Genomic DNA, 25,726 nt, shown 5'->3' with positions numbered 1-25,726 from the left:
TGTGTTTGTTTAAGGATCGAGATGCACAAAAGATCCAGTGGATAGATCGCTTTATAGAAGAACTTCGCTCAAATGACAAGTGGGTAATTCCTGCACTGAAACAAATAAGAGAAATCTGTAGTTTGTTTGGTGAAGCACCTCAAAATTTGAGGTAAGCCTTTTCATATACAGAATATTATTTATGTATTATACAAATATTATAAAAGCAATAGTACCTCAGTTGATCAAAGCAAATTTTAAAGCAAATATTAGAGTGAGAAAGCAGAAAACTAAGACTACTTCATTGTGCCATAGATCAAATAATTTATTCAGTGATACATAGCAATTAAGAATCGGAGTCAAGAATTATCTGACGTCCAGCATTATGATGACATTTATTGGATTTATCCCCATTCATCATTTCATTTTATATTTTCTCTTCTTTTCCCCTTTTTTTGTATTTGTTGTATTTAATAAGGCCTTTATTTCCTGTATTAGTTTAGTCTACCAAGTTTTTCAACATTTTTATTAGCTTTAAAAGTCATACTAGAAAATACTAGCTTTCAATGAGGAAGGGAGAGAAACCTCTTTCTTGAGCTTTAAAAGATAATTTTCAGAGATAAGACTCCAAAGTGATTTAAATTTTGAAAGATGACAAGACTTAATTTAAATCTTATTTACTCTATCTGAGTCCCTGGGTAGTGCAAACAATTAAAAAGCAGGGCTGCTAACTGACAGGTTGGAGATCTGAGTCCACCAGAGGCACATCAGAAAAAAGACCTGGTGATCTAATTCAAAAAATCAGCCATTAAAAACACGTGGCACACAGTTCTACTCTGACACGCATAGGGTTGTCTTAAGTGTAAGGTAATTACATCATTGGCAAAATCCTTTAAAGTTCTAGGATATAAACCATTATACTCCAATATAAATTTTAAAAGCCACGAACATTTTGCATTTTAAAGCTGAATTTGACTTTTTTTTTTTCAATGCTGAAAAAATTATGAGGCTGAGAAACGTCATGGGGATAAATACTGGGAAAAAGTTCTAATGCCTTCTATTAACTGTAGTGCTTATTTACGGAGGACACATTTTGGGTATGTTTTAAGCACCATATATCTCTTGGGTCTTTTATCAGACATACTTATTTTTTAATTACTTTCCCATAGCTTGTCACTTTAACACCAACAGATTAATAACTGTTAGTTTACTGGTTTCGTTGAAAATGACATTAGATTGAAGAGGGAGCAGGATATTTTGTGTGATACCTGTGTGCACAACTGGCTGCAGGCATGGTGTCCTGGAATGCATATTTGTCTTAGTGTCCCAGTACTACCTCAGCAAAAAAAATACTACAAATGGATGGCTTTAAATAAAATTATTTTCTCACAGTTCTAGAGAACCGATGTTCAAATTCAGTTCATGGCTCTAGAGGGAAGGCCTTCCTTATCTATTTTAACGTTAGTAGCTACCAGCAGTCCTTGGTGTTCCTGAACTAGTGGATCTAGCTTCTTCTTTTGTCTGTTTTGGTACATCTTCATCCTCTTTTGTATCTCTCTGGCTATTCTGCTTTTTATAATATACCACTCAAAAGTGATTAGGTTTAGGACCCACCATAGTCTGGCCTGACCTCATTAACATAAAAGGAAATCCCTGTTTCAAAATGGGATCATATTTACAGGTACAGAAGTCAGGATTTTCACATTTCTTTTTGGGACCAGAGTTAAATCCATAACACTTCACCCTCTGGGTCAAAAAATTCATGTCCCTCTCACATGCACAATGCATTTGCCCTATCATATCATTGTAACTCATTTCAGCATCATATCTAATACTAAAACCTCATCTTCTGAATCATAAATGAAGTATGGGTGAGACTCTTGGTTTGTTCCATCCTGGGGCAGAGTTCCTCTCCATTGGTAGACATGTGAAACCTAGACTTCAAAATGATCTGTTTCCAAAGTACAGTGGTAGAATAGGCATAAGATAGATATTTTTATTCCAGATGAGAGAAATTAGAAGGAAAAAGGAGTTAGAAGTACCAGCCAGTCCAGAATCAAGCAAAACAGATGTCATTATATCTAAAGTCAAAAATAATTACCTGCTCTCTGGAACATCTGTGCATCAGCCCCCACCTGCAGACTCTCAGCAAAGGTTCCTCAGTTTTGGATGGCCTGGTTTTTGTGATCCTCTGGAGCACTAACCCCTTTACCCTCCTATTGGGTGGCTTCGTTCTCCTGGTCACTGGTGGTCCTTTTCTCACAGTCCAATGGAATGGCAGCTCTGCCCTCTCAAACCGAGATGGTGGCTTCATTCTTGAAAACAGACAGTACCCCATCCTTTGAAACTGAAGAAACAGCGACTTTACCCTCCATGTTCCTTTCAAAAGTTGTGCTAATCTCTGATCTGCTCCCAGACTAGTTCCTTTTTTTTCCCTTGGAGAGCAACACATGTATGCAACAAAGTAGCTGTCTTGGTCCACTTCTTGCCTATAAAAGTCCAAAAGGCAGATATCCTGTCTTCATTTTCTTCTGTTTGTCCCTATTAATTTATGGTGACAGGTTTCTGTTGAGATGGTTGATTAGATCTATTTTTCTAGGTATAATCTCATTAAAAGTGGTTGTGTAGCCATACAGTTGATGTCTTTAACACGGATGCTCTCTTAGTTTTTAAAATAGGATTTTCCAAATCTTACAATATTCTGGTTTCATTTTGCCCAATTCATTTCTCAATTTATCTCTTTCTTCCGACTTTTTACTAAAATCAGCAAAGAGGACCTTGCCTCATGTTCAGAGTTTTGGTTAGAATTCTCCTCAGTTATATATATCCAAGTTTTTTACTTGTCTCATCTACTTTCCACAAAATATTTGAATGTAATTCAGACAAGTTCTTTGCCACTTTACAACAAGGATTGCCGTTCCTCTGATGTATAATACAGTAAATCCCACAAAAGCCAGAACCTGTGGAAGGTGGTAACCTATCAGAAAAGGAAAACTCAAATATTTTCCACTGTAAGAGTGTACCCTGTTAAAGGCGGAAAACTTGTAAGACCTGGAAAAAAGGAAGTCCCATTGTTGCAGCCACTGTGTCAGTGCATCTCATTCAGGGTCTGTGGGTATTAATGTACAATTTTCCTGTAAAATAATATTTGAAAAAATTTGTTTTGAGGCAACAATTATGCTCTTTACATTGCTTGATATTTTGTTACTAAAGGGAGTATATTGCCAGATTCTACTATGAATGTAAAACAGTTTAAACTTTTAAAGTAGTAGCTAGATTTTGGTTATTGAAAATTCTTGGTTACAGTAGTATTTATTTGCCTAATTATACTGTTAAGTTCTTCTCGTTTCAGTCAAACTCAGCGAAGTCCCCATGTATTTTATCGTCATGATTTAATCAATCAACTTCAGCACAATCATGCCTTAGTTACTTTGGTTGCAGAAAACCTTGCAACTTACATGAATAGCGTGAGACTGTATTCTAGAGGTATGTATTATAAGCTACAATTAACTATCGGGACTTGGCATTGACTTCCTTGGTTTTTTGTTTGGTTCGCCCTAATGTTAGTTTCCTCAAAACTGAAAGCACATTTGTGTTTAGAAGGGCAAAAAAGTGGAAGTTAATTGGTTTTATAAATTGTATTCACTTATGGGATTATTGTCCATTTTTCCTGCTGAATCTTATAATCCACACTCCAGGCCATCTTCTCAAGACTGTTTAGAGAGTGCTTATCTTACAGTAATTCTTACTAAATTGATTTTGTTTTTCTTTTGTAACTGGGTGCTTTGCCTGCTTCTGTTTACAGTTGGTTATTATTCTCTTAGGTATATACTAAACTCATTTTAAACCTTTGCCTTTTACTGTCACTGTCTTTACTTTTCAAGAAAATGTGACAGCTCACCTGTTGTTTATTTTATCTGATTGTACTCTTATATATTTTACAGTTGCATTTTGTTTTGTTTTACAACCCTGAATTGTTTTTCATTGTTCAAAGAGCCTATTAAACAGTTGTTTAAATAGTAATGGGAATACAGATGTTTTCATTTAGTTCTCAGACTATAATATTGTTAAACATAATAGGGTACAGTTTCTTGTGGTTTTAACAGAGTTTTTAATATTTGCCATTTGTGGAGCTCACTTTGATACTTTAAAGATCACTGCTGAAGTTCTTCAGGTATATTAGAGTTTGTTTGTGCTGGGGCACAAATGTAGTCTTTATACATCTACTTTTCACCTGTATAATACCAAATTCATGGAACAATTTAAAGAAATCAGCAACCTTATAGGCTCCATTTTGTACCAGAGTATATAGAAGAAAAATCTTCTGTTGTTCTTTGCTGAAGTTGTGATGGTACGTAGTGTTGAACTGAAAATGATGCTTAGTTGGCCATTCTGCTCCACTGACATGTTATATTAGGCTCCACAGACGCCAATTTAGATGCTGAAAATGGTAATATTTATAATACTCGTTTTGTAATGAGAACCAAAACCAAACCCATTTCCGTGAAGTTGATAGCGACTCAGACAAGAACCAAACCAAATCCACTACTGTCTATTGCAACTCATGGCCACCCTACAGGACAGAGTAGAACTGCCCCATACAGTTTCCAGGGAGTGCCTGGTGGATCAGACTGCCCACCTTTTGGTTAACATCCAAGCTCTTAACTGCTACAACACCAGGATTTCCAAGAATAGTGGACAGTAACAGTAGACTTTTATTTGACTAGAACAGGAGGACTAACTTCAGGTGTCTATTAAAAAAAACTCAAATTTTCTCTTAATACTTCCCTATGTAAAAGTTGCATAAACATAATGGAAAAATTAAGCATCCCTTCAGTTACCACTAATGTTTGCTTCTGCTGATTCCCAACGTGTTAAATTTCCCATTTCAGTCAGATTGCAAGGTTTCTTCTAGGCAGAATGGTGGGATAGGCAAGGCTATACAGACAGGAAATCATGTATTTTTCTGTACCAAAAGCAGCCAAAATCAGTGAGAGAAATTGAAGTTTTACATGTCGTTCTCCAAGCATTCAAGCTCAGTTTAATATAAATCAGATTCTTTCTCATCATTTCTGAAACCTCTTACTGGCAGAGAGCCCTCCATATGCCACTAAGACCTTTCCCAAAAGGAGAGACAACTAGATAGTTTACTCCAATGATAATTTTTATTTACTTCATCTATGTATAGTATCTGTACTATTAATGTCATCTAAGTAGTTGAGGACCCTGTTGCCAAGGCAATCATGTGATGGACATGTGCAGTTCAGCCTCACTGGGATCGTTGCTTCCATTTAGTCAAATTCTACTTCTGCCCTTCACTCATCTCACTTTCACAGTCACGAAAACGTCAGTGTTTGTTTCTCTACAAGGGAAACAATAAGAAGCAGGCTTTATAGGTAGACTGCTGAGATTTAATGCCTGACTCCAACAGTTAGTATCTTTATTAAAAGTTGTTTAAGCCTTCTGTAGTTAAGATTTACAGATCTGTAAAATGAGAATAATATTAGTACCTACTTCATAAGTGAATTAATACTTGCTTGGTGTAAAATGCCTGGCACATAGAAAACACTTGAGAGTTTGCTGTGTTAAAGGGTTCCCTTAATTCATTGATTTCTTATCATCTGTTTTTCTTAACTAATGTTTTCCTACTTAATATGATACTTGCTTTTTCTGACTAATGCCATTGTATTCTTAAATATGGGGGTAAAATAAATATTCTCACTAACACTTTTAACATTAAATCACTTCTGTGATAACACTAACTGCCAGTTTTCCTTAAACTGTACTACTAATACAGGCTTATGTATAATAACAACACTGCATGGATCTCCCTACATAACTGACATGTTACACAGCAAGATGATGTAGTGTTCCTGCAGTTCACTGATTTTTCCTCAATTTCTGATAGTCATTTCACCAGTGTTATGCATTTCTCCTGGTTATATTCTATATCAACTAGTATCTTCAGCTTTGGGGAAAAGTTTACTCAGTGCATGGTAGCCAATTACACTTAAATTTCATTTTTTCTTAGATGAGGGAGTAACCTTGAAAGTTCTTTCCACATTTTACTCATGGTAAAAATGAACTGTTTTCACACTATGTAATGCTTTCATGCCCTCATACTTCCTGGGTAACGTGATTTTTAAAAAAAAATTTTACATGAATCAATAGATTATAACCACGTCAGTTTAACTAATTGGAAGGACATTTTGTGACCTGCTTTACACTTAAAATTTTCAAATATCCTTTTTTCTGTATAGAGTGGGTAGGACATCCTTGTCACGGATTACAGTATTGCAATTCCATACAATCTCCATTTTCCAAGAACTGCTTTTTTGCAGTACCTCTTCCCATTGGATTTTCTTCACTGAGATTTGGCCATTTTCTACACAAAAAGTTCTCTTCACAAGTGTTGTTCAAAAACAGAATGTAAATGCTGGGCTAGGCTTACCTACTACTTCTCGGTCATTTTTGTTTGTCAGCTATGAAATACTGTTAAACCTGTGTGGATTTTTGTAAATTTATAGCTCCTTGGAGAAATGGTTGCTTTTACTGCTGGTATAGGAAATAAAGGATGAGCCTTGAACACTGTATTGTGCCAGATAATGAGATGGTGTTTTTAGAGAATCATGTCAGTGTGTCAAAAGGATGTAAGAGTCCAGTATTGCTAGCTAAATCTGACATATTGAACACTAAAATAATACTAATAGATCCTAACCCTTTAAATAAGATCTGAATTATTGTCCATCCACCCAACCCATTGCCTTCAAGTTGAGCTTGTGGGGTCATACCACCGATCTTCCAGTTATTAGCTAATCAGTGTTAACCAGTGCATCACCAGGGCTCTTGATATGTATGCTGTGCTTAAAATAGCCCTATTTTACAGTTTTAAAGGGTAGAGTCACATGATATCTCCATCTCATGTTCAACTAATATAGAAAAATAGTACACATTTATGTAAATAGAAATAACTGATTTTAAAAAAATAATCAAAGTGTAAACATTTGGTATACCTGGGTAAAGAGTATGGGGTGGTTTTTTGTGTTATTTTTGCACCTTGTGTCTGTTTGCAGTTATATCAAAATAAAAAGTTATCCCCCAAAATAAGCCCCTCCAAGTGAGGTGGGGAAAGAGAACTTGAAGACAAAAGTATTTGTGCTGTACGAGGAAGGGAGCTTTTACAAAAAAAAAAAATTTTTTTAAGAATTATAAAGCAGCTCTGCCCATCAACAAATGAATGGATAAACAAATTAGTACGTGTACAGAATGGAATACTATGCAACCATAAAGAGTAGTGTGCAGTTATCAAAATATAGAAGATAAATGTGGAGGACATTATGCCGAGTGAAAAAGTCAGTTAAAAAATACTGTATAATAATTTTTATCACTACTATAAAAGTAAATGCATAGTTATACATACAGAAAGCAACATTCTTTGGTGGTTACTGGGGATGGGAGGGAGAACAAGGTTGAATCACTTTCTAGATAGTAGACACTGGTTAGTTTTGGTGATGGGTAAGGCAATACTGAATAAGGGTGAAATGAGCACAACTTGACCAAGGTAAAAGGTGACACTAAGAAGTACACAAGAATACAATCGACATAATCCACCGCGTAAATAAAAGCACCACGTGATCATCTCAATAGATGAAGAAAAGGCATTTGACAAAATCCAACACTGATTCCTAATAAAAACCCTCAATAAATTAAGTATAGAGGGGAAATTCCTCAACATAATAAAGGTCATCTATACAAAACCAACAGCCAACATCATTCTTAATGGAGAGAGCCTGAAAACATTCCCCTTGAAAACAAGAACAAGACAAGGATGCCCTTTATCACCACCTCCTGTTTAACATTGTGCTGGAAGTCCTAGCTAGAGCAATAAGGCAGGAAACAGAAATAAAGGACATCTAAATTAGGAAGAAGTAAAACTGTCCCTATTTGCAGATGATATGATATTATGCATAGAAAACCCAAAAGTCTCCACAAGAAAACTACTGGAACTAATGCAGAGATTCAGTAGAATAGCAGGATATAGGATAAACATACAAAACTCAGTTGGATTCTATACACCAATAAAGAGAGCAACAAAAAAAGGAAATCAGGAAAATATAACATTTGTAATAGCCCCTAAAAAAATACTTAGGAATAAATCTAACCAGGGATGTAAAAGACCTGTACAAAGAAGACAGAAAACACTACTGAAAGAAAGCAAAAGAGATCTACATAAATGGAAAAACATACCATGTTCATGGATAGGTAAACTCAGCATTGTGAAAATGATAATTCTACCCAGAGAAATCTACAAATACAATACAGTCCCAATCCTAATACCAACAACATTCTTTAAAGAGATAGAAAAGGTAGTCATTAACTTTATATGGAAAGAAAAGAGGCCCCAGATGAGTAAAGCACTGTTGAAGAAGAACATAGGAGGGATTGCACTACCTGGTCTCAGAACCTACTGTATAGCTACAGTAGTCAAAACAGCCTGGTGCTGGTACAATGACAGTTACATTGGCCAGTGGAACAGAATTGAGAACCCAGGTGTGAATGCATGCACCTGCAGTCACCTGATCTTTGACAAAGGCCCAAAATCCATAAAATGGAGAAAAGTCAGTCTTTTCAACAAATGGTGCTGGCAAAACTGGATATCCAACTGCGATAAAATGAAATAGAACTCATACTTCACACCATACACAAAAATTAATTTGAAATGGATCCAAGACCTAAATGTAAAACCAAAAAGTATAAAGATCATAAAAGAAAAAACACACGGCATTAACAGGATATTGAAAATGAACAAGCTCCAGAAGAGAAGCTAGATAATTGGATGTTCTAAAAATTAAAAACTTAAGCTTATTAAAAGACTTCACCAAAAGAGTTAAAAAGAGAACCTGCAGACTGGGAAAAAAAATTTGGCTGTTATAAATCAGGCAAAGGCCTAATCTGTAAAATCTACAGGAAAATCTAACATCTGTTCAACAAAAAGACAATCTAAATAAAAATGGGCAAAGAAATGAACAGAAACTTCACCACAGAAGACATTCAAGTGGCTAAGAGACACATGAGGAAGTGCTGGTGATCACTAGCTATTAGGGAAATACAAATCAGTCACAGTGAGGTAACTTATTAACCTGATGTATTGTGAAAAGTGTAACCAATGTCACTAAATAACATAGAAATTGTTAAATGAGACCCTAATTTTCTCCAAAATCACAATAATTTATTTTAATTATAAAACTGCTAAAATGCCAATGTAAAGTTTAGTCAGTTAACAAACGTTTCATAGAAAGTAACTTCATATGGTCTCCACTTTTTTTTGAGAGAAACCTTGAAGGCATGATATTAGATAAAATTGATGGCTTACGGGCATAAGCAGTAAGATTTTAGGACTTTTGGAAGTTGCTTACTTATATGGAACTCTAGAAAGCAGTAAGTCATAATCTATGGGGCTCACCACACACCAAAACCAAATACATTGCCAGACAATCCTTTTTTACAGTGTGTCAATATTTTACTTCTAATTGAAGTTTGGGCTGCCTTCGTCAATTCCAAATAGAGGCTCACACAATTAAAATATTTTTGCCCCAAACCAGTTACCACTGAATTGATTCCAATTCATGGAGACTTCATATGACTTCATATCTCAGAGAACTGTACTCCATTGGGTTTTCACTTGCAGATTTTTTTTAAAAGTAGAGCACAGAACCTTTTTTCATGGTGCCACTGGGTAGACTTGAACCTCCAACTGTTTGTTTAGTAGCCAAGCATTTAACTGTTTGCACCACCAGAGCACACACACAATAGAAGGTCCAAGAGATGTATAACTGAGAAATATCAGTACTTACTGCTAAAGAGAATTACATCATTTACCATTCCTGCGTAAAGTCCTTCAGAATTTTGGAGTGAATGTCTGTGATTGCTTAGTGGTTGGTATCATTTCTCAGACTAGTTTCCATTTTCTTTTGCTCTGCCCTACAAATAATATGGTCATTTCTGAGACAGAGGTCTTTATCTGGTCCTTCTAACTATTTGACTTTTTTTTATTATTACCCTTTTTTGGTTGAGGTGGGAAGATCCTTAAACACTGCAATATACAACCTTGCAGAATCTTAGTAAAGACAAGTCTTATTTTGAAGTGCATTCATATTTTACTTGTGTTCAGCTTTTTGAATGAAGCATCTTATACATAGAAACTATATGTAATGTTTTTAGGGCAATAAGCCGCTCTTCCAAATTTTTTCATTAATTTTTAATTAATAAACATGGAGACTTTTTCACCTAACGTGCAGATATGAAAGTAAAATTGAAGAATGTAATCAATTTGTAATTTAAAAAATTTTCAACTTAGGGTATGCCTAATGCCACATAGGTTTTCATAATCATAATGTAAGGGTAAGTTTTCTTGAATTTTTGAAACTCTTGTAGACATTGCGTGGTGAAGGAAGTAATTTTATATCTTCAAGAACAGTAGCATTTTGTCAGTCTTAATTCTTCCTGTGAATGAATTAATAGTGTTATTTTTTACCCTGAAATATTTTTTGCAGCAATCAATTTTTAGTTAAAGGCAAGAAAAGTGAAGGTAAAAAAAGACACAAATTGCTTTAGTGTGTGTAAAGAATGGAAGAATTATCTTCCATGTCCACATTTAGGAGATCATATTTTCTTGATGTTAAATAAGTGATTTTTGTGTGTGTATGTGAGGTGGGAAGGTGGAATATATGTAAATAACACTGTTCAGGTTGCATATTAATAAACAATTTCAAACTTCTAAATTGTTTTTCTCTAAAAAGTCGGCAGTAATATATATATGTTTACATATATATATGTAGTGTGTGTGTGCGTGTGTGTGTGTGTGTGTGTGTAATGCATAATTTTTATTGGTTTGCAGACCATGAAGACTATGACCCACAAACTGTGAGGCTTGGAAGTAGATATAGTCATGTTCAAGAAGTCCAAGAACGGCTTAACTTCCTTAGGTTTGTTTAAGATAATTATTACTGTTCTCTTTAAGATACAAATAAGGAATACAGTGTTAATGTTTTATATAATTTGGTCTTTGTTACATTGCCTTTCCTCCCTGCAGCTGAATGTTTGCCCCCATAAAAATCATTGCTTAAAGCTTACATATTTACCAGTGTGGTCATTATTGAATCCTTTTTAAGTATTGACTGAATTTTTAACTTTTTCTTTTTTGTAATTTTGATGAAAATACATTTTGTATTTATTACTTTACGAATATAACTTTACTCTTTAAGAACATATTTTTCATACTTTGAATTGCATGACACATCTGGGAAGCTACCTTGTCATTAATGTTCTTACAAGGAGTCAGGAATAGTGGGGTTGGCCCACTTGGGTGCTTTGTTTATCCTAACAATATTGACAAAGGCAGTCTGAAGCAGTGTGGTATTACTTCAGATGAGGATAAGGAAAAAAGGTCTTATCCTATTGAGCCAAATCTAAATATAGTCCAAGGATGAATTTGCTCATTAATGTTTGACTTTTAATTATGTGTATGTATTGTAGTGTGTGCGTATATGTATATATGTATCAATGCAATTACCATATCGTGACAGAAAAAACTTACAGGAATCAAAAACATGCTAAGGACAAATGCCCAGGAATCAGTGTTTCAGAAAATATGATGCATTTATTATATGTATTTCATATATAAGAATTTACGTTTTAGTTTGATTTGAGTCACCAGATTTTCATTCCATGTTTGTTTAAAGTACCCCCCCCCCTTTTTTTAACCACTTGCGAGAAAGGACCTGTCTCTCCGTATTGAGAAATACTCCTGTAGTGAGCCATTGTTATTGATGGGCATGTATTGTATCTCTTAAGTTTACTGGAGTACACAAATGGTTTCAAATCCATCCACTGTATAAAGGATTAGAATCAGATCTTATAGTCCCTGCTCTGTAAGTACCTAGCAGTGCAATTCATTGAGGGGAAAAGAATTAATCATTAATGCCTGCTGTATATTTTGGCTTTGAGCTAATTCTTTAATCTTCACAGCAACCTTGTGAGGCAAGTGTTATTCCCATTTCAATACTAAAACAGATTTGGTTGGGTGGAAGTAACTTGTTTGATATCACACAGATAGCATGTAATGGGTGGAGCTCAGCTACTCATTGAAATCTATCTGACTTCAAAGTCAGCTCTTTCCCTTCCGTCAGTGATTTTGACACTCACCTTAGAAAATTAGTTTGAACACTACTGCATTCCATCAAACTGGAGCTCATGTTCTTAATGTACAACCGAGAGTGGGAGCCATTAGTTAACACTTGGGGAGCAGGGTAGAGGGGATGGCGGTGGCTCAAAGAAGGGTCCTTCCATTTCAGTGATCCTAGGAAATATCAGACCTAGAATTAACATCCAAAAGAAGAAACCCACTTATATTAAATACGTACTCCACACTTTCTTACTGAATGTGAAACTAGTTATTTTTTAACTTAGGATTAAGTGCATAGTCATTGAGATTAAGATAAGCTTCTGTTTTCTTTCACTTTCATTTATAGAATTGACAGGGTTGATAGAGTAGTATAAAAGAAACTAGAAAGATAGTTGACAGAAGAGACTCCTTGAAACAGAATCATCAGTTTTATTGTCTTCTTTTACTGAACAAAATAGTCACAGAGCTAAAAAGCCCTAAAGGACGTAGTTGAGTATTGAAAAGGGTCCCGATGATTACTAGCAGTGGGGGGAACAAACTTAATATGTAGGTTATTCTGTTAAATGTAGCTAGTACTGAGTGTAATGTCAGAAATTTTAAAATTCTAAGCCATTTTAACTTATATCAACATTTAATTCTCTGTGAACATTGCTTGGTGGAATACCGTATTTTCTAATAATGGACGTAATTGGTGTCTGATTTGAAATGCTGAACTTCCTAAAGTCAGACAGAGTGTTTTATTATTCCCTTCAAGTTGCCTAGCAGAGTTCCTGAAAATAGTAAATAACCACTATATGCTTATTAAATAAATGGATTAATGCCAGTATTATTTTTTAATTCCAGATATATGATCAAGAAATTCTTTTTTAAGCTCTAATTACAGTTAAATGTGAAAATTGCAGATTTTTGTGTATGTCCAAGTAGCTAGTTTTTGAGGGTAAAATTATGTAGATCCTAATGACTTTTTTTTTTTTTTTAATTGTTTTTCCAAGATTTTTATTGAAGGATGGCCAACTGTGGCTTTGTGCTCCTCAGGCAAAACAAATATGGAAATGTTTAGCAGAGAATGCAGTTTATCTTTGTGATCGTGAAGCCTGTTTTAAGTGGTATTCTAAGTTGATGGGGGATGAACCAGACTTAGATCCTGATATTAATAAGGACTTCTTTGAAAGTAATATACTTCAGCTTGATCCTTCCCTGTTAACTGAAAATGGAATGAAATGTTTTGAACGATTCTTCAAAGCTGTGAATTGTCGAGAAGGGAAACTAGTAGCAAAAAGAAGAGCCTATATGATGGATGATTTGGAGTTAATAGGATTGGACTACCTTTGGAGGGTAAGTGAGGAGTTGGAACTCTCCAAGCATTGTATGTGAGATCATTTTTGTTTGTTTTTGAAAATTAAGGAACCATCATTTTGTATGTGAATTATTTGTATCCTGCTGTGATACTCGTTTTAGGAGTCAAAGTAAGCTTATTTTAGCTTCTCCAGTCACATATTTGCCAGTAGAAGTTTTTTAACATTTGCCACCTGTTTTTCATATTCATTTGTCCTTATTTAGAATCTGTTGTCATTTGCAGATGTATACCAAAACCAAACCAAACCCATTGCCATCAAGTCAACTCCAACTCATAGCGACCTTACAGGGCAGAATAGAACTGCCCTGTAAAGTTTCCAAGGAGCGTCTGGTGGATTCAGGCTACAAGCCTTTTTGGCTAGCAGATACAGGTCTTACCTGCCATGCTACCAAGGTTTCCTGAAGATGTATAAAACCCAAAACCAAACCCACTGCCATCGAGTCAGTTCCGACTCATAGCCACCTGATATATATATATATGCAGATGTGTAGAAGTACATTAATCGTTGGTTGCCCACACCTTTCACCATCCATTGTGAAACTTGTCCTCCCTAATTTATGTAGATCTCTGTTCTCTTACTTTCACTGTGAATTTTGAGCTCTTTAATTACTGTCATCAAAATAGAACAGACAGCAAAGACTACTGGTGGTTAGGAAGAGTTATGAATTGATACATTTATTGACAGTGTTTAAATTTGTTTTATATCTAAAGACTTGAGTAAAATGTTATGTTTTACTTAAAGCTAACTTTTCCATTTCTGTAAGGTTAATATAGTCAGTTCTCATTTTTTGTAATGGTTATGTGATTAAACAGATGGATGAGATAGTAAGTCAGGTGTGAGGTACGGGAAGAAGCAATCAAGGAAGGCAGGAAGAGGTTCATTATGCTCACAGTTCCCAGAGGTGGGAAGACAGAGAAGGCCGTCAACACACGGTCACATGTGGGATTGCACCTGGGGACCTGGAGACAAGCTGGAAATGTAGGAGGCGGCTTATCTGTGGCAAGCAGTGGGCCTCATTAGGTTGCACAGGCCTACTGGGAGTTGGACTTTTTAAAGAATTCTGCAGGCTTAGACAACATAGGGACCAGTTGTTGGGTACCTGGCCCCAAAGTGATTAGCATGGTGCATAGTGGCCAGGAGTATGAGAACCTGATAAGGGGAGTGGTGGGAGAGTGGACTTAACCAGGTGTTCAAGAAGGGAAACGGAAGGACCTCCAACCAGGGTTTCAAAACTATCAGGACAGTATTTTAAATTAGCAGACATAGTCGTGAGCCGCATAGCATCCATTTGGGTGCTATCCAACTGCGTGTATGTCCAGGGTCCCATATGACTATAATAGAGCTCAGAAATCCTAATCTTCAGACAACTGGAAGTAGCAAATGCAACAGCTTCCCACATGCAACATGTGAATCAAGTCTCTTGTATACAGAGCGATTACAAGCCAGCTGTGTAATGGTACAGTGCGTATATAACCTATAATACGTATGCTTTGGTAGTCATAATAAGTGCCTGTGTTACTGGCTTGTGTATGTGCTGTTCTGTATTCTCTGTTATTATATTAGTGTGAATTTATTTACAAATAAAAAAGTTTACCAGTTGACAGTATATGCTTTGACTCATAGACAGTAGCATCCACTCTCACATCATATCTCACATCTCTTGAGTGATGAAGCATTATCGGTTTAATTTTCTTCTGAAAGTGTTACCAGGAAGTGCTTCATGGCTACCAAATGCAGAAACCCTGGTAAATAAATATCCGTAATACCCTAAGTGATGTAAAACTAGTTTAAGTGAGAAAAGAATGCCTGCTTTTTCAGTTTAGTGTACCCTGTTTTCCTCTTCTCCCTTCCCAAAGCCTTATAGAAGTTTTGTACGAAACACACCCTGTAAGTTCTAGGTATTTCAAACTTAGTTTGAGAAACCACTAATTTAATTAGATAATTGGTAAACGTGCAGAAATTAGAGAGATTGGGGGAGCAATTCTTTGTTAAATGGTATTTTATATAATTGTTTAAATTTACCTCCAGTGCACATTGAAAGCCTCACACACGTAGTATATTAAATTGCACAATTCTGTAACACTGATCAGAGCATTTTCTTTCATTCTTGGGTAAATTGAGTTTTTCATATGGTTTGCATTTTGTATATAGTATTTTTTGTTTAAGGAGCCCTTTTGGCACAGCGGTTAGGGACTCACTTGTTAACCGAAAGCTTGGCAGTTTGAACCCTCCTGGTGCTCTGAAGGAGAAAACACCTAGCAATCTGTTCTTACAAAGATTTTGGCATAGGAAACCTCATGAGGCAGTTCTTCTTAGTCAAATAGGGTCACTCTGAGTCAGAATTCACTTGATGGCATCTAACAACAACAGTCTTTGTTTTGGTCTGTTCTCATTTCATTTCCTTTGACTATTAAAAGTCACTTTAGCCTTAAATTATTGAATAATAAAATAATTAAGGATAAGATTTGAATTTAAATGCCCAATTGAAACATATCTTGAAAAGTATTAATGCATTAACCTTTTTTGGAACTAGGTTGTGATTCAAAGTAATGATGACATTGCCAGCAGAGCTATAGATCTTCTTAAAGAGATATATACAAATCTTGGCCCCAGATTACAGGTCAGTCAGGTGAGTATTGAAATGCCTTAAAACCTCACTAGAATTCTAGTGTAGAATCTTTAGTTTAACTTTGAATTAACTAATTTTTAAATTATCAAAAATATTTAAGTATTTAATATACATTTTTCACTGACAAAATGAATGTTGTTTAAATAATTACCTTGACATTATTGGGATTATTTTGAGCCTAAGTATTTATTATTGAATGTTGCAGTGACCAGAAGTTCGACCAAATTTGTTTTGACACTAAAATTTAATCCAGAAAGCCATTTTTATTTTTCAATAATTGTTTTTATTAGTTATTTAATAGTGTCAGTCACTTTTTAGGAAATTTGTGTTTTATTTTTGATAAAATGTTTTATTACTGGTTAAATATGATTGTGGTTTCTTCAGAGCTACTCTGTAATTGATATTTTGCTACCTTTAACTAGAATATGTTATAGCTAATTTTTAAATTTCTAAACAACTTGAACTGTCTTTATTTGGTCCATAATTTATAGGTAATGATCCATGAAGACTTCATTCAATCTTGCTTTGATCGTTTGAAAGCCTCTTATGATACATTGTGTGTTTTGGATGGTGACAAAGACAGTATTAATTGTGCAAGACAGGAAGCTGTTCGAATGGTTAGAGTATTAACTGTTTTAAGGGAATACATAAATGAATGTGACAGTGATTATCATGAGGAAAGAATGATTCTGCCTATGTCAAGGTTTGTGAAAAATTGATACAATAATGTTAATTGACAATTATTTGATATTTCCCTTCCTAGTTAATTAGAAAACTAAAGGTACATAGGTTAAACGAAGAGTGAGTAAAAACTAAATTTCTCGAGGTCAGTGACCTCCTATTTTGATGTCATACGTAAATGCTGTTAAAAGTAAAAGCAAAGTTAAGTTGAAGAGTAATACTAAAAGTTGTTTTCTCCACAAATACAACGAAGAATATTTTTAGGTGGTCTTTGCTAAAATCTGTTAAATTATAAAATAACTTTATTCTTTAAATTTGTAGTAAGTTACACTTTCTATAATGTAAATTATTACATTCAGAATCAAATTAAGTAACCTACTAGATTATTTAATAATAATTTAAGTGTCATTCTAGTTCAGGCAAGTTGATAGAATGAACACCATCAGGTTTTTTTTAATGTGACCACTTTGTTCACTATGAATATGTGTAAAGTTGCTTCTTAAGTGTGATTTGTATTTTGTATCTTACCTGTGAATGGAGAATATACCAAGGTAAATAATATTTTGATGTGAATTTTATATTTTAAGAATTCTTTCAGGAGAAATACACATTTTAGCAATTTTGCTGATACTTTAAGTCTGAAGCTCCCCTTCCACATTTAAAAACATGGCAATTGGGTCTTTGTAACTTAAAAATAGCTGACGTATTACTCAGCATTGTTACAATTTATCCTAACTGGAGACTTTATATTCTGCAACCTTGGAGACAAGATTAATACAGTGAAATGTGATTATGTTGTGTTTCCAAGATCAATTATGTTTATAGTTTAAAATAAGCATAAATTGGTTGTTTCTAAGATTGGAAAAAAAAAAATAACATTAAATCCCCAGCTTTATTTTGTTGGCAGTCTTTTGCGTGTGATTGTTCTTTTTTCTTCTTATTTATTTTTCCTTCCAGAGCATTTCGTGGTAAACACCTCTCTTTTATAGTTCGATTTCCAAACCAGGGCAGACAGATTGATGATATAGATATATGGTCTCATACAAATGATACAGTTGGTTCAGTACGACGATGTATTCTCAATCGTTTGAAAGCCAATATAGCTCATACAAAAGTTGAACTCTTTGTGGGTGGTGAGTTGATAGATTCTGAAGATGACAGAAAGCTAATTGGACAATTAAACTTAAAAGATAAATCAGTAAGTATATATAATTAATGATCTCAAAAATGTGTATACCTGAAACTTTTTCATTTATTCAGTAAATGTAAATGTTTTTCATTTATTCAGTTAATTGTCTATTATGTGCAAGATCTGTGTTGCATGTTTGGATTATAAACCCAAAAAATGACTACGTCATCGGCACTGTAGTATAATGGAGGAAATAAACTAAATAATTATCTTGGATAATACTTTTAACTTGTATTTCTAAAATTAATGCCTGGAATATTTCTTAGTGTTTAGTATATCACTAATTTTGTGTTTCATAGGAGTATTTTTTCTGGCCTTTTTTCTTACCAACTAATATATACTGTCACTTTTAGCTAATTACAGCCAAACTTATACAAATAAGTTCCAATGTGCCATCAAGCCCTGATAGCTCTTCTGATTCTTCAACTGGATCTCCTGGAAACCATTGTAATCATTTCAGTGATGGTCCCAATCCAGAAGTGGAGAGTAGTTTGCCAGGGGTGGTGAGTAGTTACAATATGTAAGGCAGATGACAAAGAAGTTTATAAAATATTTCTTTTTCTTAAAAGATTACTGTTCCATAGATGGGGCAAAATTTCAAATAACTGTACAGCTAACCAGTATCTTAGAATGTCTTAAAGAAACAACTCCTTCCTTCCTTAACTTTTGTCCTTCTTCTGGAAGAATTTTTATGGGGATAATAATACCAGTCATTTCAATGCCAGGCAGATTTGGGTCCCTGAAACATAGCATTTGGGATTTAAGCAGCAATAATTGCTCCTGAAGGTGTTAGGCACCTTTTGTATATAAGTAGTTTCTGAGTGCTTGCTGTATGAAAGTCACAATTTACAAAATATTGGAAAGACTGTCAGAAAAAAATTATTCATAGGCCTGGAAAGCCTAATGGATGATTCATTAATCTATTATACATTATAAAGAGCCTGTGAATTTTTAAAAGTGAAGAGATGGAGAAGGCAGTTCAAGTAGCAAAAAAAGGTATATGCAGAGATGTGATTGAGAGGTAGCAAACATTTCAGGGGCAATAAATACACTAATTTTGATGAAAAACCCTTTTTTGGCATAATATACATGTAAATATTTTGTGTATTCTATATTCTAGATAATGTCACTGCATCCCAGATACATCTCTTTCCTTTGGCAAGTTGCAGACTTAGGTAGCAGCCTAAATATTCCACCTCTTAGAGATGGCGCAAGAGTACTTATGAAACTTATGCCACCCGGTAAGACAATTGGCCCCTCAGACCCCCACAAAAAAGAAGGTTGACAAAGGACATGGTGAAGAAAAAAGGGGGGGATATTGGTGTACACATGTCTGCTCACATCACTACTTTCAAAACCCTTCTGTATATTTCTAGGAGTGAAATTACTCTGTCATAAGGTAGCTCCATTTTTAGTTTTTTGAGGGACCCCACACAGTTTTCCACAACAGCTGTGCGATTTTGCGTTCCCGCCACCAACAGATACAAATTCAATTTCCTCACATTCTTAAACGAACATTTGTTACTTTTTTTTTCCTTTAGACATCTTAATTGGAGTAAAATGACATTTATAAATTTATAAATGTCATTTATATCTCTCTGATGGCTAATGACATTGACGATCTTTTCATGTGTTCATTGGAGATTTGAATATCATTTTTGGTGAAACGTTTATTCAAATCCTTGGCCCATTTTGATTAGATTATAGGATTTTTTTGTTTCTTCAGTTGAACTTTTAAATATACTTTGGTTATTAGATTCTTATCAGGTATATGGTTTCTAAATATTCTCTCCTAATCATTAGCTTTTCGTTATTTTACTTTTTTGGTAAACTCTTTTGACAAACAAATGTATTTAATTTTTAAATTTTGTCTTTTGCTTCTTGTACTTACATTATTGAGTTAAATAACCCATTGTTAAAAGTTAGGCCTGACACCATGGTCTTAGGGAACACTTAGCTCAATTGGCATAATACAGTTTATAAAGAATATGTTCTACATTTTGATTTGGTGAGTAGTGGTGGGGTCTTAAAAGCCTGTGAGCATCCATCTAAGATAATGCACTGGTCTCACCCCTTCGGAAACAAGCGGCTGAGTCCAGTACAACTAAATGTTGCCTGGCTACCACCAGTGACTGCTCTGACAGGGATTGCAATAGAGGGTCCAGACAGAACTGGAGAAAAATGTAGAACAAAATTCCAACTCAAAAAGAAAGACCAGACTTACTGGCCTGATGGAGACTGGAGACACCCTGCGAGTGTGGCCCCTGGACATGCTTTCAGTTCAGTAATGAAGTCACTCCTTAGGTTCACCCTTTAGCCAAAGATTGGACAAGCCCATAAAACAAAACAAGACTAAAGGGGCATACCAGCACTGAGACAAGGACTACAAGGCAGGATGGAACAGGAAATCTGGTAATAGAGAAGCCAAGGTTGAAAAGGGAGAGTGTTGACATGTTGCAGGGTGGTTAACCAATGTCATGAAACAGTGTCAGCTGTTGAATGAGAAATTAGTTTGTTCTGTAAACCTTCATCTAAAGTACAATAAAAAAAATAAAAAAGTCCTAACAGCATCACCCCTGTATTTTCTTCTAAAAATTTTGGGGTTTTAGTTTCCACATTTAGGTCCTTACTCCATTTTGAATTTGTTTTTGTGTATGGTATGCAACATGGATTCTCTTTCATTTTTCTGTATGTAAAAATCCAGTTTCCCAACCATTTATTGTGAAGAGACTCCTTTCCTCCATCAAATGGACTTTGATCCTTGTCAAAAGTCAGTTGAAGAGAGAGGGGTCTGTTTATTTCTGGACTCTTAGTTCTGTTTCATTGGTCTGTGTGTCTGTTGTTACGTCAGTACTGGGCTGTTTTGATTACTGTAGCTGGATATGGTGTGTTTGAAAATTGAACTGTGAGTCCCCCTACTTTGTTCTTTTTCACCATTGCTTTAGCTGTGTTGGGGTCTCTTGCCATTCCATACAAAGTTGACGATTTTTTTTTTTCTGTATGTAGAGAACACTGTTGGAATTTTGATTGGAATTGTGTTGAATCTGTAGATCATTTGGGGTAGTATTAACATCTTGGCATTTATTTCAGTCTTCTTTAAGATCTTGAATAGTGTTTTATAATTTTTATTGTACATATCTTTCACATCCCTGGTTATATTTATTCCTAGGTATTTTAGTCTCTTAGATGCAATTGTAAGTGGAATTTTCTTAATTTCTGTTTCAGATTTCTCATAACTGGTGTATACAAACTGGACTGATATTTGTTTGTTGACTTTGTGCCCTGTAACTTTGCTAAATTCTTGTATTAACTGTGGAAGCTTACTTCTGGATTCATTGAGGTTTTCTATATATATTGTCATGTCACCTGAGAGTACAGAGAACATTTTTCTGATTGGGATACTTTTAATTTCTTGCTGCTCTGGCTAGGATTATTAATACAGCATTGAAAAGGAGTGGAGAGAGTGATACCCTTGTCTTCTTCCTCAATTTTTATCCATTAAGTATAATTTCTAAGTCTGTGAATTTCTGAGTCCAGGAAGAGAGCAGGACTTACTAGGCCTAAGATTAGATGATCAGAGGAGAAGGCCGGGTTCACAGGCTTATCCTTGAGACAGTGTTATTTACATCTTGGAAAAACTAATCAAAACTGACTTCTGTTAAATTGCATTGTTCTGATTTCAAGGGAGAGGGCTCTCATTTAAGGGTAAAATTGGCTGTTGGTTTTTCATAAACACCCTTAATCATATGGAGGACCTACCCTTCTGTTTCTGTCTTTTTTCGTGGGTCTTATTATCAAGAAAGGATGTTAGAATTCATCAAATGCCTTTTGTGCATCAGTAGAGATGATCCTGTGCTGTTCCTTTGTTCTGTTAAGGTTGTGTATTACACTGATTGATTTTCTAACGGTAAACCATCGTTGCTATGAGTGGAGCTTGAGAACATTATGCTGAGTGAAATAGATTACTTACAAAAGGACCAATAGATAAATGGATAGATAGACAAATAGATAAGAAGAGGCATATAGAGACCGGAGTTTATTAGTGGTTATCAGGGGTGGGAGAGAGGGAGACAGAAGAAATTATTGCTTGTGGAGCACTGACTTTCCTTTCACAGTGATGGAAAAGTTACATTTACTAAGGATAATAGATGCACATCCGATAGGTGTCATTTGATGCCACTAAATTGTACACCTGTAGTAAGTTTGAATTGTCAGATGCCTTCTGCTAGGTAGACAGAGAGATGACAGATAGGTAGGCAGGTAGGTAGATGGATGGACGGATGGGCAGACAGATAGGCAGACAGATAGGATGAGATGCATAGGGTAAGAAGGATAGGATAAGATAGTTTTTGTTTTTGTTTTTTTAACCCCAAAAAGAGTAGGTCCTGGGGTTGCTTATGTACAGCAGAATACCTCCTTGAATTTGGGTGTTTAGGATCATGGTCTCATGGAACGTACCAGTTAACAGTTGATCTCTATTCACATGGATCAACAGAGGAAGAAACCTCAGGAATAGGTGGAAGAAATGGAATGCATGGTTGATTCCTCTAAAAACAACTGCTTCTTTTGCCATTTGACCAGACTGGATGATGCCTGGCTACCATAATTGAACATGTTGACATAAGATTCTAAAGAATGTTGCTGATGAAATGGGGGTGAAATGCAAAACAGAATTTCAAATTCTTACGGCATCTGGATCTTCAGGAGCTATTAAGACTGTACGAAGCCCCAGACTATTGCTGAGATAATCTTTAAACCTGAAACTTTAAACCAGATATACTCACTAAACTGTCTTGAACAAATAACAGTCTCACTTACCTTGTAAAGAATGTCTGCTATAAGCATTTTGTTCTTTTAAATAACTTCTATGGCATCACATTGACAACAGCAGCTTGAAAGATTAGATAGGAAGCTTAGGAGGAAGTGAGATTCCATCAATGCAGGAACAACAACTCAGAAAAGGACAAGGGGAGTAGCTGTGCAATTTGAAAATGTAACTGTTGTCACTGTATTGTACATGTAAACATTGTTGAACTGGTGTATATTATGCTGTGTGTATTTTTAATGATTAAAAAAAAAGACCACTGCTATTAACAAAATTTGTTCCCAAATGAGACATACTTTGTGGTATATTTTGTAATTTGCATCATGTGTCAGGTATACCATCGCTACTAAAAAATTTCATTGTTGGTCAAAAAATAAAAAATTGTAGCAGCACATAATTTTTAAAATATTTTTTAAGTAATTTTAAAAATGTTTTAGCAGATTATACACGGTTTAAAAGTCATGCTTCTCGAAGGTTTATAATGGAAATCTGCCTCAACCACCCTCACTCTCTTTATTTTTATTTCTCAGAAACAGCCACTTTGAACTTTTACTTTTTTTTCTTCTATAGGCCATTGTATCTTTGAATAGTATGCTTACACTATAATTTTTTGTCAACTTGTATACTGATTTTCTTTTGTGTAGATGAAAATTTACCTCTTACATACTCTCGTATCCTTCTTCTAGTCATCTCACAATCTTTTTGCTTTTTAATTGTGGTAAGTATGTGTTACAGAACAGATGTCTTTTCTACAATCCTCACACAATTCAGTGACATTAACTGCATTTGTGCTGTTCAGCCATCACCATAAAGTATTCCTGAATTTGTCCAACATCATTAACAGAAGCTCAGTGTCCCCTGAGCATTATGCTTTTTTTTCCTGTCTGCTCCTTTCTGCTCACTCCTGGTAACCAGTGATAAATTTTGATCTCTGTGCACTTGGCTATTTTAGATATATTATGTAACTGGAATCATACAGTGTTTGTCTTTCTGTGACTGACTTAATCCACTTAATACAGTGTTTTCAGGGTTCATCTGAGTTATATCAGGGCTTTGTCTCTCTTTATGGCTGAGTAGTAGTTGTGCGTAAGTAGAAAGTTTGTTTATCCATTAATCTGTTGATGGACATTTTACGGTGTTTCTTTTGACTGTGTGAATAGCACTGCAGTGAGCATTGGTATACAAGAACCTGTTTGTGTTTCTACTTTTAATTCTGTTATGTACCTATTAGTGGAATTGTTGGATCATACAGTAGTTCTTTGTTTAGCTTTTTGAAGAGCTAACCAAGTTTTTTCCACAGTGGCTGTATCATTTTACATTCCTTCTAGCAGTGGGTGACAGTTCCAGTTTCTCCATACATTTCACAATCTTTGGTGAAATCTCTGTTCAGTTTTCACATTTTTGAGACTCTGAGTGAAAAATCTTGTAATCTATTAGGTTATTCACACCTTTTATACTAGATTTTAAAATTCCTCCTTTTCAGGTCTTTGATTTTCTGTGGCACTTGTTACTAAATCTTCCCACATTTCATCCAATAACTTATCAAAAAAAGTTCCACATAGTCAGAAATGTAACTTTCTCACCGAGGTAATTTGAGCATAGAAACCTAGGTGGAAATTTTGTTCTATTTTAATTTTAATATAGTCAAAGTTTGCTCTTCTGACCTCTTTTATTAATTTTTATTGTACTTTAAGTGAAAGTTTACAAATCAAGTCAGTCTCTCATACAAAAATTTATACACACCTTGCTGTGTACTCCCAACAGCTCTCCCCCTAATGAGACCACAGTCTCTTTCCCTCCCCTCTCTCTCCTCAGGTCCATTCGGGCACCATCTGGCCACCTCTGCCCTCTCATTTCCCCTCCAGATAGGAGGTGCGAACACAGTCTCATGTGTCCACTTGATCCAAAAAGCCTGTTCTTCAGCAGTATCATTTTCCATCTCTTATTCTAGTCCAATTCCTGACCGAAGAGTTGGCTTTGGGAATGGTTCCTGTCTTGGGCTTACAGAAGGTCTGGGGACCATGACCTCTGGGGTCCATCTAGTCTCAGTCAGACCATTAAGTCTGGTCTTACGAGAATTTGGGGTCTGCATCCCACTGCTCTCCTGCTCCCTCAGAGGTTCTCTGTTGTGTTCCCTGTCAGGGCAGTCATTAGTTGTAGCTGGGCACCATCTAGTTCTTCTGGTCTCAGGATGATGTAGTCTCTGATTTTTCTGACCCTTTCTGTCTCTTGGGATCATAATTACCTTCTGTCTTTCGTGTTCTTCATTCTTGCTCCAGATGGGTTGAGACCAATTGATGCATCTTAGGTGGCCGATTGCTAGCCTAACCACTTTTAAGTGTTTAGTGGTATTAATAATATTCACCATGTTGTACTACCATCACCACTTGCCATTTGCAAAAGTTTGACAACAACCAAAATAGAAACCTAGTACCTTTTAAGCAATAACTCTCATTTGCTCTTCCACCCAAACTCTTGTAACTGCCGGTAAACTGTCATCTGTGCATTTGCCTACTCTGCATTTCATGTAAGTGGGATATATAATATTCTTTTGTATCTACTTCTTTCAGTTAACGTAGTGTTCTCAAGATGCCTTCATATCAGAGGACATATCAAAATTTTATTTCTGTTCATGGCTGAATAATATTCCGTTATATGTATAATACATTTAATCATTCATCTCTTGATGGGCACATGAGCTGTTCCCACGTTTTAGCTCTTGTGACTGATGCTGTAGTGAACAGTAATATGCTTGAGTCCTTACTTTCAAGTGCCTTGATATATACCTTGGAGTGGAATTGCTTGGTGGTATGGATATTCTGTGTTACACTTTTGAGGAACCACCAAACTGTTTTCCACAGTGACTCACTGTTCTACATTG

The 25,726-nt window shown here is 35.3% G+C and overlaps 1 protein-coding gene across 1 annotated transcript in view; it reads left to right on the top strand.

Moving 5' to 3' along the window:
• Positions 1-25,726, top strand: part of LOC135229096 (probable ubiquitin carboxyl-terminal hydrolase FAF-X) — a 174,634-nt gene that overhangs the window by 69,012 nt on the left and 79,896 nt on the right. The window contains exons 14-22 of the mRNA XM_064278896.1: positions 15-151; positions 3,332-3,465; positions 10,877-10,964; positions 13,156-13,498; positions 16,055-16,150; positions 16,642-16,853; positions 17,789-18,029; positions 18,374-18,523; positions 19,141-19,261. Of these exons, the coding sequence (XP_064134966.1) occupies positions 15-151; positions 3,332-3,465; positions 10,877-10,964; positions 13,156-13,498; positions 16,055-16,150; positions 16,642-16,853; positions 17,789-18,029; positions 18,374-18,523; positions 19,141-19,261 (1,522 nt within the window). The remainder of the gene's footprint in view (positions 1-14; positions 152-3,331; positions 3,466-10,876; positions 10,965-13,155; positions 13,499-16,054; positions 16,151-16,641; positions 16,854-17,788; positions 18,030-18,373; positions 18,524-19,140; positions 19,262-25,726) is intronic.

The sequence above is a fragment of the Loxodonta africana genome, chromosome Y (assembly GCF_030014295.1).
Source record: "Loxodonta africana isolate mLoxAfr1 chromosome Y, mLoxAfr1.hap2, whole genome shotgun sequence".
Classification (NCBI taxonomy): domain Eukaryota; kingdom Metazoa; phylum Chordata; class Mammalia; order Proboscidea; family Elephantidae; genus Loxodonta; species Loxodonta africana.
Note: the sequence above shows the minus strand (reverse complement) of the source record. Positions and strands in the feature narration are given on the sequence as shown.